This window comes from Schistocerca cancellata, chromosome 3 (genome assembly GCF_023864275.1).
Source record: "Schistocerca cancellata isolate TAMUIC-IGC-003103 chromosome 3, iqSchCanc2.1, whole genome shotgun sequence".
In the NCBI taxonomy this organism is placed as follows: domain Eukaryota; kingdom Metazoa; phylum Arthropoda; class Insecta; order Orthoptera; family Acrididae; genus Schistocerca; species Schistocerca cancellata.
Genome location: NC_064628.1, coordinates 894665592 through 894680765, shown reverse-complemented (window position 1 = coordinate 894680765; position 15174 = coordinate 894665592). Strand labels below are relative to the sequence as shown.

At 39.6% G+C, this 15174-nt stretch overlaps 1 protein-coding gene across 1 annotated transcript in view; it reads right to left on the bottom strand.

Moving 5' to 3' along the window:
• LOC126177153 (UDP-glucosyltransferase 2-like) overlaps positions 1–15174 on the bottom strand; it is a 115385-nt gene that overhangs the window by 31931 nt on the left and 68280 nt on the right. Inside the window, exon 5 of the mRNA XM_049924429.1 lies at positions 1532–1754. Coding sequence (XP_049780386.1) covers positions 1532–1754 — 223 coding nt within the window. The remainder of the gene's footprint in view (positions 1–1531; positions 1755–15174) is intronic.

Below are 15174 nucleotides of genomic sequence, written 5' to 3'. Positions count from 1 at the left end.
GGGTGATACGCCAGTATGGCGGTGACAAATACACGCTTCCAATGTGCGTTCACCGCTATGTCGCCAAACACGAAATGGTTCAAATGGCTCTGAGCACTATGGGATTTAACATCTTAGGTCATCAGTCCCCTAGAACTTAGAACTACTTAAACCTAACTAACCTAAGGACATCACACACATCCATGCCCATGGCAGGATTCCAACCTGCGACCGTAGCAGTCCCGCGGTTCCGGACTGCAGCGCCTAGAACCGCACGACCACCGCAGCCGGCTGCCAAACACGGATGCGACCATCATGATGCTGTAAACAGAACCTGGATTCATCCGAAAAAATGACGTTTTACCATTCGTGCACCCATGTTCGTCGTTGAGTACACTGTCGCAGGCGCCTCTGTCTGTGATGCAGCGTCAAGGGGAACCGCAGCCATTGACTCAGAGATCGAGACGTAGCTGCACTATCCGTTACAGCCATGCGGATAAGATGCCTGTCATCTCGACTGCTAGTGATACGAGGCCGTTAGGATCCAGCTCGGCGTTCCGTATTACCCTTCTGAATCCACCGATTCCATATTATGCTAATAGTCACAGGATCTCGACCAACGCGAGCAGCAATGTCGCGATACGATAGACCGCTATCGCGATAGGCTACAACCCGACCTTCATCAGAGTCAGAAACGTGATGGTACGCAATTCTGCTCCTTACACGAGGCATCACAACAACGTTTCACCAGGCAACGTTGGTCAATTGCTGTTTGTGTGTGAGAAATCGGTTGGAAACTTTCCTCATGTCAGCACGTTGTAGGTGTCGCCACAGGCGCTAACCTTGTGTGAATGCTCTGAAAAGATAATCATTTGCATATCACAGCATCTTCTTCCTGTCGGTTAAATTTCGCGTGTGTAGCACGTGATCTTCGTGGTGTAGCAATTTTAATGGCCAGTGGTGTAATAAAATGTAAATGTCGTGTGACTAGGGCCTTCCGTCGGGTAGACCGTTCGCCGGGTGCAAGTTTTTCGATTTGACGCCACTTCGGCGACTTGCGCGTCGATGGAGATGAAATAATGATGATTAGGACAACACGGAACACAGTCCCTGAGCGGAGAAAATCTCCGACCCAGCCGGGAATCGAAGCCGGGTCCGTAGGATTTACATTCTGTCACGCTGACCACTTTTTTTTCTTTTTAATTTTGTCGACGTGTGCTTTTGGTTACCAGATGTCATATTATTTACTCTCGCGTTTTACCTCAAGACTATTATTTTTAAATCTCATTTTGTTCACTTTCGTTCGTTGTATCTGCTATGGGCGGACGTCGTAAGACATCCGTTTAAGTTCGTTGTCGATCGATTAACTCAGTTTTTTTTTTATTACAGTGGGTAACTAACCCTCTGACCGAACACGCTGAGCTACCGTGCCGGCCCACTCTGCTACCAGGGAAGGATATTTATAAGTACTGATTGTCAGTCTTGGATCCTTACCACGTATGTTTCATCACGGGTTGTTTTCGTGAAAAATCGAGCTGCAGAAATACCATACCTAAGACAGACTGCTGAGGCAGCCACTTGGAGGTTTTGACGTTGGCTGGGAGAACAGTCGCGTCGTCCTTCTCCCACTTCCAGAGCACCCTCTGTGGCAGCTCGGAGAAGGCGTCGAGGAAAGCCTGCCTCTTCTCTGGTGGCATCGTGCTTCCGATCACGTTGGTCCCCAGGCTGAAGTAGATAACGCCCTCATTCGCCCCGTCCAGCCACTCCTGTATATCCTGTGAACAAAGTTCATCACGTTGATTTTGTCACCTGACGTGTCGCTTCAGTATTAAATAAGAGGAATTATTTGAATAAGTATGTCTGCCGTTGGTTTCATGCGATTTTTTACAGCGACCCACCACAACGCAAAAAATTTTCACCACATATACAAGGTGAGTCACCTAACGTTACCGCCGGATATATTTCGTAAACCACATCAAATACTGACGAATCGATTCCACGTACCGAACGTGAGGAGAGGGACTAGTGTAATTGTTTAATACAAACCGTACAAAAATGAACGGAAGTATGTTTTTTAACACAAACCTACGTTTTTTTAAATGGAACCCCGTTAGTTTTGTTAGCACATCTGAACATATAAACAAATACGTAATCAGTGCCGTTTGTTGCATTGTAAAATGTTAATTGCATCCGGAGATATTGTAACCTAAAGTTGACGCTTGAGTACCACTCCTCCGCTGTTAGATCGTGTGTATCGGAGAGCACCGAATTACCTAGGGATCCAAAGGGAACGGTGATGGACCTTAGGTACAGAAGAGACTGGAACAGCACATTACGTCCACATGCTAACACCTTTTTATTGGTCTTTTTCACTGACGCACATGTACATTACCATGACGGGTGAGGTACACGTACACACGTGGTTTCCGCTTTCAATTACGGAGTGGAATAGAGTGTGTCCCGACATGTCAGGCCAATAGATGTTCAATGTGGTGGCCATCATTTGCTGCACACAATTGCAATCTCTGGCGTAATGAATGTCGTACACGCCGCAGTACATCTGGTGTAATGTCGCCGCATGCTGCCACAACACGTTGTTTCATATCCTCTGGTGTTGTAGGCACATCACAGTACACATTCTCCTTTAACGTACCCCACAGCAAGAAGTCCAGAGGTGTAAGATCAGGAGAACGGGCTGGCCAATTTATGCGTCCTCCACGTCCTACACGTCCTCCACGTCCTGTCAAGGGTCAGCCTAGTGTTAATTGCGGAATGTGCAGTTGCACCATCATGCTGATACCACATACGTCGACGCTTTTCCAGTGGGACATTTTCGAGCAACGTTGGCAGATCATTCTGTAGAAACGCGATGTATGTTGCAGTGCTCTCCGATACACACGATCGAACAGCGGAGGAGTGGTACTCAAGGGTCAACTTTAGGTTACAATATCTCCGGATGTAATTAACATTTTACAATGCAACAAACGGCACTGATTACGTATTTGTTTATATGTTCAGATGTGCTCACAAAACTAACGGGGTTCCATTTAAAAAAACGTAGGCTTGTGTTAAAAAACATGCTTCCGTGCATTTTTGTATGGTTTGTATTAAACAATTACACTAGCCCCTCTCCTCACGTTCGGTCTGTGGAATCGGTTCGTCAGTATTTGATGTGGTTTACGAAATATATCTAGCGGTAACGTTAGATGACTCACCCTATATATATATATATATATATATATATATATATATATATATATATATATATATATATTCCCAGATATTATGTTTCTGAACCGTATTCTGCCAATAAATTGTTTTCTTACCACTAATAATTGTTTCTTGCGATGGATGTGGAAATATTCATGCGATATGTTCCTATTAGAACATAGCAAGACTCATCTAGAACGTTCTGGAAATGAAAGTAGCTCACCCCACACCCTGCTAGATCATGTTCGTTGACAGTAGTTCCAATGACGAATACTGTCTACTTCTACAGACAAGTATCGATATTAGTGGCCACACAGTACCCTCGATCACTTCTTCAGCAAACGAAAAGGAACATAATACAAGACGCTAATTTAAATTAGCGTCTGAAATTGTTAACCATTACTTGAAATTTGAAAGAATAAAATTTTGACGAGTGTGTTTTGTTGTGCAACTGTATTGTGTTGCCAGTAGAGGTTTATGAAGAGGTTTGTACCTAGTGAGGTGGGAACAGAGAGAGTGGCATTTTAGTGCCCTAAAAGTCAACATTTTCGAGATGGAACTCTCACAATGGGTACCATTCTTAATGGGACCATGTACACATGTAGTAGTTTGTCGAACGGCAGATTCGCTTAATTTTATTATAGCTTATTAGTAATGCCCAGAGTTTGTTAACATGTAAACGGTCTTTACTTATCAGATATGCATTGTTTACAGCTACTAAAATCTCGAATATTCCGGCTATAGATATCTATCTTTAATTTTGTATTTTTCTTCATATAGATACTGTATCGTAGATTATTTTTCAAGGAAGATATCATTTTTTTACGTTTGTGTTTAACGTCGCTTTATGACACAACTGATTCTTTTAATATGTAAAGAACGAACAACGGGGGTGCCTTCAGGAAAAACGCTTAAATGTTGGTCAAGAATGCATTTGTAAAAGTTAACAATAAACTGCTGGTTCATCTGATTATTCCCATTGTTGCCTCACTTGCTGTTGTTAATTTCTACCACGTGTGGGTGTAGAAATAAAAATAAAGATACTTCGTAGGCAATAGCTGTAAGACGGATATATAACAATTTTGCACATCTTCAACGAACGAGATTTCTTAAAGAAAAACACACAATTTTTAAATTTATCATCATTTTTTAATTTTAGTTCGATTCTCCTTTAAAGTTTTTCATTGCTCTAGTTCATACTGTAATTCTGTTTACATATGTTTTATATCATTTTGACGCCATTTTATCGATATTTTCCAGTTATTTTAGTGGTAATTTTACAGGTATTTTAAATCATACATAACTGAGCCCTAAAGTTACAGGTATTTTTTATATTCGTAAACTGGATGAATTCTCACTAGGGGGAACTGCCCCCACTGCCCCCCCCCCACCCTCCCACCCCTCTGCGGGCGCCCCTGCTGGACGGCCCCTGTGGATCAGTACGTGAGGTACGCCTCGTCACGGTTAGCTGAGGTTGATCCTACGCGTTTACACTTCACAACCACATCACTAGCAGTCGACTTGGGCAGCGTTACAAAGGTGGAAATGTCTCTGATGGATCTGTTACTCGGCGGACATCGAATGACTAGTCGAAATCACTGAGCTCTCCCAATCGACCCATTTTACTGTTGACACTTACCTGCTTACAAGAGGATATTCGCCGTCTCCTTCCATACTGACAGGTCTGTCTACAGTGACTTCTAGGGGCTGTTCCGTATTGCGTAGGGTGTTGGATTCTTTTGATTAGGTAGTATATTTTACCAGTCCCGAATCTCCTTATATATTTTATCCATTTGACGGTGTGGTAGTGTTGTCGGTATTTAAGGGGAGTTGGAACGCGCTATCCTGGCAATGTTAAATTTTGTGACTTGGCTTCCCTGTATTTCAGGAAATACTGTAGCCATTGACATGAAACTTTTACAGAACGTTAAACTATATGTTCTGAGTCTACTGAACCACAATAATTGCATTTCAGCCACTGCTTTCGGAAATACAATTTTTTATTACATGGTTAAAATTTTGTGTACTTTTTTTGTACATTATCCTAAATAATTTTAATTATACATAACATTATGTTCTTATTTTAGTTCAGTAATGTCGGGACATGCATCTTATTACTCCGTGAAAATTTGAACACTCTACTGGAAGTGGTTTCTGAAATTTAAAGAAAAATGCAACAGAAAATGTAAATTTTCAGGAATGGCTTCTTCAGTTTCAAAAGACTGTAACTCAATATATGCTTAATTTTTTATTTATAGTCACTCAGAAGCATCCTGAACCATACTGTACATCATCCTCTTTATCTTTTTCCAAGTTCTTTCTTCTTTTCTCCTTTCTGGACTCCTTAGTGGCCAACTGTGCTGCATACTCTGCTTCATCAATGCGAACCTTGTCCATCCGTTCAAGTTCTCTGATGCAGTTTGCTCCAGGATTAATTCCCATATGCTATATCATTTTCTCCCTACCAATGTTGCCATCATCAAAAGCAATAACAGCATCACGACCCCCCCCCCCCCCACTTTAGTGTCTTAATTCCAACAAAACCATTTTTTGGGAAGCGAGTCCATACACGGTTATTGAACGACTCATTGGGATTTTGAGTCTGACCATGCAGACACTTCTTCGGTAATTCAAGATTTGCCAGGTTTCTGTAAATAGGTTTTATGATATCTATGACTCCTGCTGGCATGGAATGTTTATGGCTGTATGAGCTGTTCGAGTACTGGGCATTGCGATTACTGCACCATGAATCAAGTCCAGGAGGGCAAAGGTGGTGTACTGGTTTTTCGTTAGTTGACAGTCTGTGGAAGAAGGTAGCCCATATTGCCTGCTTCATTTTCAACGAATCCTCAGTATTATTTCTAACGGTCATCCCATAATACTGCTGTAGTTCATCAATCATTTTGTCTGTCAGCCTGCCTGTTATGGTTTTACCACCAGAAAGTTTCTTGTCCCTCAAACTTTGTTTCAACTTCCTCAACCTGGTACCCATCCTCTTCTGGATATGACCAACACATTCCAGCCTTTTATATACAAAATTACCAATTTTACTAGATCTTGAAGTAATGCACGTAAGAATTTTAACATTTTCATATTTTTAAAAAATGAAATAAAATACTTCCCACGTCAGTTTGTAAGTGACATATATATCATTTTATTTTGAAAATTGCAAATTTTATAATGAGATATTGTGGTAAGGTCTTATGGAACCAAACTGCTGAGGTTATCGCTCCCTAAGCTTTCACACTACTTAATCTAATTTAAAGTAACTTACGCTAAGGACGACACACACACCCATGCTTGCTGACAGCACATCGCCTGCGATGCCTTTTCTGGGCTCGGGACCATAGCGGTTGGACTCTAGAACACTCGAAAACCATGCTCTGTTCAGATGAGCCCCGATTTCAGTGGCAAGAGCTGATGGCAGGGTTCGAGTGTCACACAGGCTGCACGAAGCCATGGGCCCAAGTCAACAAGGCACTGTGAATGCTGGTGGTGGCTCCATAATGGTGTGAGCTGTTTTTACATGGAATTGACTGGATCCTCTGGTCCAACTGAACCTATCATGACTGGAAATGGTCATGTTTGGCTGTATGGAAACCATTTACAGCCATTCATGGAGTTCACGTACCCAAATGACGATGGAATTTTTATGGATGACAATGAGTCATGCCTCCAGGATCGAAGAACATTCTGGACGGTTCTAGCGAATGATTTGTCCACCCAGATCACCAGACATGAATCCCATTGAACATTTATGGAACATAATCGAGAGGTCAATTCGTGTACAAAATCCTATGCTGGCAACACTTTCGCTATTATGGACGGCTGTAGACCTAGCATTGCTTAGCATTTCTGCAGTGGACTTCCAACAGCTAGATGGGTCCAAGCCATGTCGAGTAGCTGCTTTACGTCGGGCAATAGGAGGTCCGACACGGTTTTCGGAAGTATTCCATGGGTTTCGTCTGCTCAGTGTATATTATATTATGTAGGTAGGCTGTTTAGGTTTTTATATTGGTAACGCCACGTGGCACTATGTATGAAAATCACTGGCTGTGCTGTGTGAAGTCTGTGGCTGGTTGGCATCGTTGGAATAGTCGCTATTGTAGTGTTGGGCAGTTGGATGTGAACAGGGCGTAGCGTTGCGCAGTTGGAGGTGAGTCGCCATCAGTGGTGGATGTAGGGAGGGAGATGGCGTAGTTTTGAGAGCGGATGATCTGGACGTGTGTCCATCAGAGAGAGTAAATTTGTAAGACTGGATGTCATGAACTGATATATATGACTTTTGAACACTAGTAAGGTAAATGAATTGTTTGTTCTCTATCAAAATCTTTCATTTGCTAACTATGACTATCAGTAGTTAGTGCCTTCAGTAGTTAGAATCCTTTATTTAGCTGGCAGTATTGACGCTCGGTCTATTGCAGTAGTTCGAGTAACGAGGATTTTTGTGAGGTAAGTGATTCATGAAAGTTATAGGTTATTGTTAGTCAGGGCCATTCTTTTGTAGGCATTTTTGAAAGTCAGATTGTGTTGCGCTAAAAATATTGTGTGTCAGTTTAGTGTTGTCAGAATAACTAAAGAGCGAAGTGTCTGAGTGCGTTCAGTTCTGCTCAGCTGTTTGAAAATCAAATAATATAAGAGGTTTATCAGCACAGTTATTCATTAATTTTTCTAAGGGAAGGGTTCATATGTCGACCCTTAGCCGAGGATACCTCACTGGAATCTTCTGATTTTTTTCCTTGTAGTTTAGGTAATTAGTGTAGTTATTGTTTATTACTAGCGCGTAATTATAGAGAGAATTTTCTTTGTAGTTGTAGTTTTTCATTGTTGTAGTGTAAAACAGTCGTGGTATGCATGTAGATTTGCAACAAGTATTTCGCAGCCGCGCTTCCAATTAATTGGATATTATTTTCAGTGCTATTTTAATGTGTTTTCTCTTTTTGCGCTCCAAATTGCGCTTTTCTGTGTTATCGTGTGAAATATTGTGACAATTATGGCGTGTGAAAAACGTAACACTAGGCTGCAAAGTAAGTTGAGAAATGACAGTGAAGACGAGAGTAGTGTGTTAGCGCCACTGTGTAATGCATTAACAAATATTCAGAATAGTAATTTGGTAACTGTGCATAGGGAAATGGACCTGGCAATAAATAATGGTGTAGAAAGTGAAACATTTAGTGAACAGGGAAGCATTATCGATCGATCGGTCGGCAACAGCTCACCTCAGGAATCCGAAATGACAGGACACAATCTTGCAAATACTGTAGATTCAGGTTTTGGGTCCTCACCGTTTTTTCAAATAAGCAAGGCACATTTTCTGCTTGTCAAACTGTGAATGTTGCCAGTGCAAATGCACTGCCGAAAAGCATGGAGGAACAGATTCCAGACAATAACACATTATCATTGCAATTAATGCAACAAATGAAACAAAATCAGAGACAAACACAGCAACAGTTAGACACGATGGAACAAAATCAGAGACAAACACAGCAACAGCTTCAAAAGTTAGACTCAATGGAACAAACGCTCGAACAAACACGTGAAGATTTAACTGCTGAGTTACTTAAAATCGAATCGAAATGTCAAAAAGTCTGTAATGACGTAAAAACACAAATTTGTGAGCATTTTCAACCTATTTTTTCGTGTCATGAAAATGCATTACAGAATCACGAAGCAGACATAAAAGAACTGCAAAATATTGTTCATGAAAATCACGACACCTTGCAAGCTAAAATTGACTCAGTTGCATCTACCGATTCGATTACGCAACTTGCAAAAACTCAGGAAAACTTAAAGGACACAGTAGATACGATTTCAACACAAATGGACACTCTGAAACTTGGTTCAGAGAAACACACTGAGGAAAAAAGTTCACTATTGGAGAAAGTAGCCGATCTTTCGGATCAGTTCACTAACTTATGTACAAAGGTAGATGATGATCTGAATGACACAAGACCCATAGCCTTCACTGACACAGAAGAATATGATCAAATTAGAAAATTCAGACAAAATCAAATCAATACACAGTACATAAGAGAAATCCGGGAAGATCAATTGGCACAAGTAATACAAGAATTACATATTTCAGAGGATACATGCGCTCCAACACAGGAAGAGAGACTTAGAAATACGGAAAAGCCTCAAAACAATAACACGGGGCACTTCGGAAATTACGAAAGAAATTGGCAAGGTACACCGAATTTTGAGGTGGAACCGCCGAAACGACGTAACAATGACCGATATGCGACTCACTGACACGATGACTTTGACTATAACCTGTTCATTACTACACGTAAATTCAAAACACTTAAGAATACTGGCAACGACATTCATTCACAAGTGTGGCTTCATCAATTCTCTCATTGTTTTCCTCCCAACTGGTCATTAGAGCACAGATTAGAATTTATGTGTGGCTATTTAGAGAATGAACCAGCTGTAAGAATGCGATCGGTCATTCACGATTGTCAGAGTGAAGGAGAATTTTATCATGCCTTCCTCTCAGCATATTTGTCTCAAGGTACACAAGACCTAGTAAAGCATAGCATCATAATGATGAAACATTTCGAACAATCTGAATTTTCCAGTCTTGTGAAATATTTTGAAGACATGTTGCACAAGAAGCAGTACCTGTGAAACCCATACAGCCCCTCAGAACTCATCCGCAATTGCTTAATCAAATTGCCTGAACATTTACGACATATTATTTTGGCAGGACGTTGCAAAGACATTGAAGCTTTTCAGGGACTCTTACATGAATTGGAAATTGACACTGACAATTGCGGGACGCGAAAACAAAAACACAACAATTACAGGTCACATCCGTCACAATTCAGCGATGAAAGAAATAATAACTGGACACAACAAGGCTATTCTTACAACGTAAATCGTGACCAAAACAGACAACCGTTGGCAGAATAGTAGTTACAGAGAAATATCGCATTGCCGTAGTAATGAATATGACACGGATAACCATAGAAACAGACAATATGGGAACCAAAACAATTATCATCAAGAGAGACAGAATAACTTCAGACGCAACAGTTCAGCGTGCAGTTACCATTCCGGGAGAAATTCTCCACCACATGACCGACAAACAAGAAACTATGGAAACTACCGACATAACGACAGACCTGAATATCATCAGAACTGGTGGGATTCAAACAGGGCAGAACCCTCTCGGCAAGGTGAATTTGTAGAAGTTAGGTTTCCTAATCCTAATAACGACGCCCGCAAACAAAGAGACAGACAGTGACTCGCACCGCAGGCAGCCACGTGTGCCGGCTGGCTCCGAGAAAAGTAACATAGACGCTAACCTTCAGAAAAATTTTAGCATTCCTTACTGAAGTACACAATATGATAAATAAGTTGAAACCATGCGTACTAGAAAGGGTAAAAGGATTGCACCACATTTCACATGTAAAACCGTTTATTGAGAGATAATCTGCTTTCTAACATAGTCTTTGGTATAAAAATTTCCACTTCACATTAGTAGTACGCTTTGACACACATAGAAACTGTTAATGTGCAACAATGATTTAAAGTTAACTATCCAGTTAAGAGCCTGCGGAACTTATTTAGACAGTAATTAGGAATCCACTGTTATAGTAAACAGACGACACAGTGTTATTGTATGTACATTCTTGCTTGTTAGTTACACGATTACGTAACGACTATAAGGCTCACATACTTAGAACATATACTGGTACTGCTAATGAGATGTTAATGCAACACTTTGGTTTACTTGAAAATACATTCTGGATTTAAAGTACTTTCTGATACATACCAGATGACACGGTGGTTAGTTTATTTGACAGCTACACGATTATATCACGACACTACTAATGAGTGACACAATTTATATTATTGCTTTTGCGCTGTATCTGCTTCATATCTGCAGTTTTTCTGAATTCTTCTGGAAAGTAAAACATGTTTTAGTTGTAACTTTTGTGGTACAGCTACAATGAGACAGCCTTTTCCGTAGCACAATAATACAGTATAGCACTTCCTTGATCACGGTAATGTACGTAATAACTACGATATCTATACGCATAGCATTTCACTTTTGTTGATTACGAGGTAAGAACATTGACTTCTGCAGAACTTTCCTTATAGAGGACGATAACTACGACACTTCGACAGAATTATTTTACAAGACGCACAGTTTAGCGCTATAGTACACGTATTTGAGTGATTAATTGTGTACTTAAAACATTTGTTTTTAAAGATTTTTGAATTACAAAAGATACAAAGGTTTTCCGTGATATATTTCATTCCACTGCTGTAATCTGTAACACCTGAGGGTACAATTACATTAATCCTCCGGAGGTACCTGCCTACTTTGTGTGCTAAGCGTGTAGCGAGCGCTAGGAGCCATAGCTAATATGGTATTTGCTTATACAACTTTACACATCGGTACCATATTCCTCCAACACAGAATTACACAGCTATGTGATTATTTAACAGAGAACCAAAAATTTTCTTACGACGTCAGTGACAGATGTTTACGCTATTACACAGTTGGATAACTTCACACTTATGAAATTGTATTTTGTCTGTACTTTGTGAACTGTTCATATTTTTTCTGAACCATTGTGCTACTATGAGAACTTTGAATGTCGTATATGGTAAGGGATCATGATTTTTGAAGTAGGTTTGAGGTAGATGATTTTATTGAAGGTTTTGAAATTATTGCAGAGAGCTACGAAGTTCTTGAGACTTGACTGAGGTGTTATGATGTTATTATTACAACGACGATGTGTATTATGCTGCTGAGGTATGTTTATGATCAATTAGCTGATGCTATATGAGGAATTTGATTATGCTTCGTATTTATTATGATGAAATATTGAAGAAGTGTTGACGAATATGTATATGTGTAATAAGGTAAGGAATAATGAGTAGTGGTTAGGGACTCTGATTTGAGAAAAAGAATGTTGGAAACCAAGAATTGTACTTTAAGAGTTATGAAATGTGTGTAAATGCGTGAATGTATCACAATGCCGGCGAAAATTTTTTGGACGCTGTTATATTTATAGGATTTTGTTTCTACACATTTGTAACGCAAATTCTCAACCTTTTTTATATGAGACTGTCAAAGTAGCGCAAACTTCTGTCATAAATATTTCGGTAAGAAAGCTAAGTGACCTTGACGCAATGCGTTATTGGCGCCCAGCTGTGCCAGTCGCCTGGAGAAAAAGCCACGCTATTACTTGGAAGCATGATTATACTGTGGAGCACGTACTTTGTGCTACTTACTGAATGCTTATGAATTGATGGGAAATATTCTTACATCTGCACGCCTGATTATGACAAATGTCTTTCTACGAGAGTTGAGAGAATTTCTACTGACTTATGAAATGCGACATGGCTATTGAATGATGTTTTTATCCTTTGCTTTACATAGTTGCTTATTTCATTTAATATCTGGTTTCCAGCTGTGTTGCAGCATTGGTTTTATAAAATAAAATTAAATGCATTTGCCAATGTGAACAATTTCTGTCAACAGATCTATTAAATACTAATTTTATGATTCACATTCTTCAAGAAAGGAGCACTTGGAAAGGAAAGAACAATAAGAAGGGACTAATAACAGTAACTGCATACATAATATTCTTTTCAAGTACATGGTAATATTTTTTTTACAATATGTTGTTGTGGTGCACCACTTTAATTACATAGGCATTAAGATGTGATTATACATTTCCCTTACCTGCATTGTTGTTTTTACTGTAATATTTTTTCTGCTTGTGGGTTTGTCATGTTTAGATATAAGTTATTGCATTTGCTGCTGCTGTTTGCCAGGCATAGTGCTACTGAATTTCACTTTGTATTATCTGTCAAGCCAGTTTTACTACTGATTTATTTTTCTTGTTGCTGCACACTGGCTCACATTAGTTGTTAGTTGTAATGTTTCATTTGCTTTCTTTGTGTATGGACTCAAAAAAAAGACAATTGATTTTATTAAAAAAAAGACTGTTAATCTGTATCTTGTGGAAAGAGGACGTGTTGCTAGGCCGTCGCTCAGAACGTATTGTTACATTTAATGAATATTGATATTTTAGTGATAAAACCGAGTGAAGTATGTGTAAGAGTTGCCAAACTTTTATGTATACAAATTTTCTGGAAGTGAAGAACAGAAATATCTTGTTTTTGGAAAAGGAATAGTGTAAGTAGGCTGTTTAGATTTATATATTGGCAACGTTATGTAGCGCTCTGTATGAAAATCACTGGCTGTGCTGTGTGCAGTCTGTGGCTAGTTTGCATTGTTGTCTGCCATTGTAGTGTTAGGCAGCTGGCTGTTAACAGTGCGTAGCGTTGCGCAGTTAGAGGTGAGCCGCCAGCAGTGGTGGATGTGAGGAGAGAGATGGCGGAGTTTTGAAATTACATATATTATGACTTTTGATGATATTAAGGTAAATACAGTGTTTGTTCTCTATTAATATCTTTCATTTGCTAACTATCCCTATCAGTAGTTAGTGCCTTCCGTAGTTTGAATCTTTTATTTAGCTGGCAGTAGTGGTGCTCACTGTATTGCAGTAGTTCGAGTAACGAAGATTTTTGTGAGGTAAGTGATTTCTGAAAGGTATAGTTTAATGTTACTCAGGGCCATTCTTTTGCAGGGATCTTTGATAGTCAGATTGCGTTGCGCTAAAAATAGTGTAAGAGGTTTATCAGCACAGCCGTGTATAAATTGTTCTAAGGGGATGTTTCATATGGCGACCCTGCCAGGATACCTCACTGGAATCTTCTGATTTTTTTCTTGTAGTTTGTGTATTTAGTGTAGCTTTTGTTTATTGCTAGCGCATAAATGTAGAGAGAATCTCCTTTGTAGTTGCAGTCTTTCATTGTTGTACTGTAAAACAGTTGTGGCATGCATGTAGATTTGCACCAAGTATTTCGCAGCTGCAATTAACTAGATATTATTTTCAGTGCTATATTAATGTGTTCTCTTATTTTTGCTCTTCAAATTGTGTTTTTCTGTGTTATCGTGTGAAATATTGTCACAATAATGGCGTGTGAAAAACGTAACACTAGGCTCCAAAGTAAACTGAGATATAATAGTGACGACGAGCGTAGCTTATCAGCACCACTGTGTAGTGAATTAACAGACGTTCCAAGTAGTAATTTGGTAATTGTGCATAGGGAAATGGAGCGGGCGGCAAATAATGGTGTAGACAGTGAAACAGGTTGTGAACAGGGAAGCATTATCGATCGATCGGTCGGCAACAGCTCGCCTCAGGAATCCGAAATGATAGGACACAATTTTGCAAATACTGTAGATTCAGGTTTTGCGTCCTCACCGTTTTCTCAAATGAGTCAAGACACATTTTCTGCTTGTCAAAATGTGAATGTTGCTGGTGCAAATGCACTGCCGAAAAGCGTAGAGAAACAGATTCCAGACACTAATGCATTGTTATTACAATTAATGCAACAAATGGAACAAAATCAGAGACAAACACAACAAAAGCTTCAAAAGTTAGACACAATGGAACAATACCAGAGACAAACACAGCAACAGTTAGACACAGTGGAACAAAATCTTAAAAAAGTTAGACACAATGGAACAAAATCTTCAAAAGTTAGACACCACACTTGAACAAACACGTGAAGATTTAACTACTGAGTTACATAACATCGAATCGAAATGTCAGAAGGTCTGTAATGACGTAAAAACACAAATTTGTGAGCATTTCCAACCTATTTTTTCGCGTCATGAAAATGCATTACAGAATCACAAAGCAGCCATAAAAGAACTGCGAACTATTGTTCATGAAAATCATGAGACCTTGCAAGCTAAAATGGACTCAGTTGCATCTACCGATTCGGTTACGCAACTTGCGAAAACTCAGGAAAACTTAAAGGACACAGTAGATACTCTGAAAATTGGTTCAGAAAGACACATGGAGGAAATTAGTTCATTATCAGAGAAAGTAGTTGAACTTTCAGATCAGCTAAATAATTTATCTGCGAAGGTAGATGATAATCTGA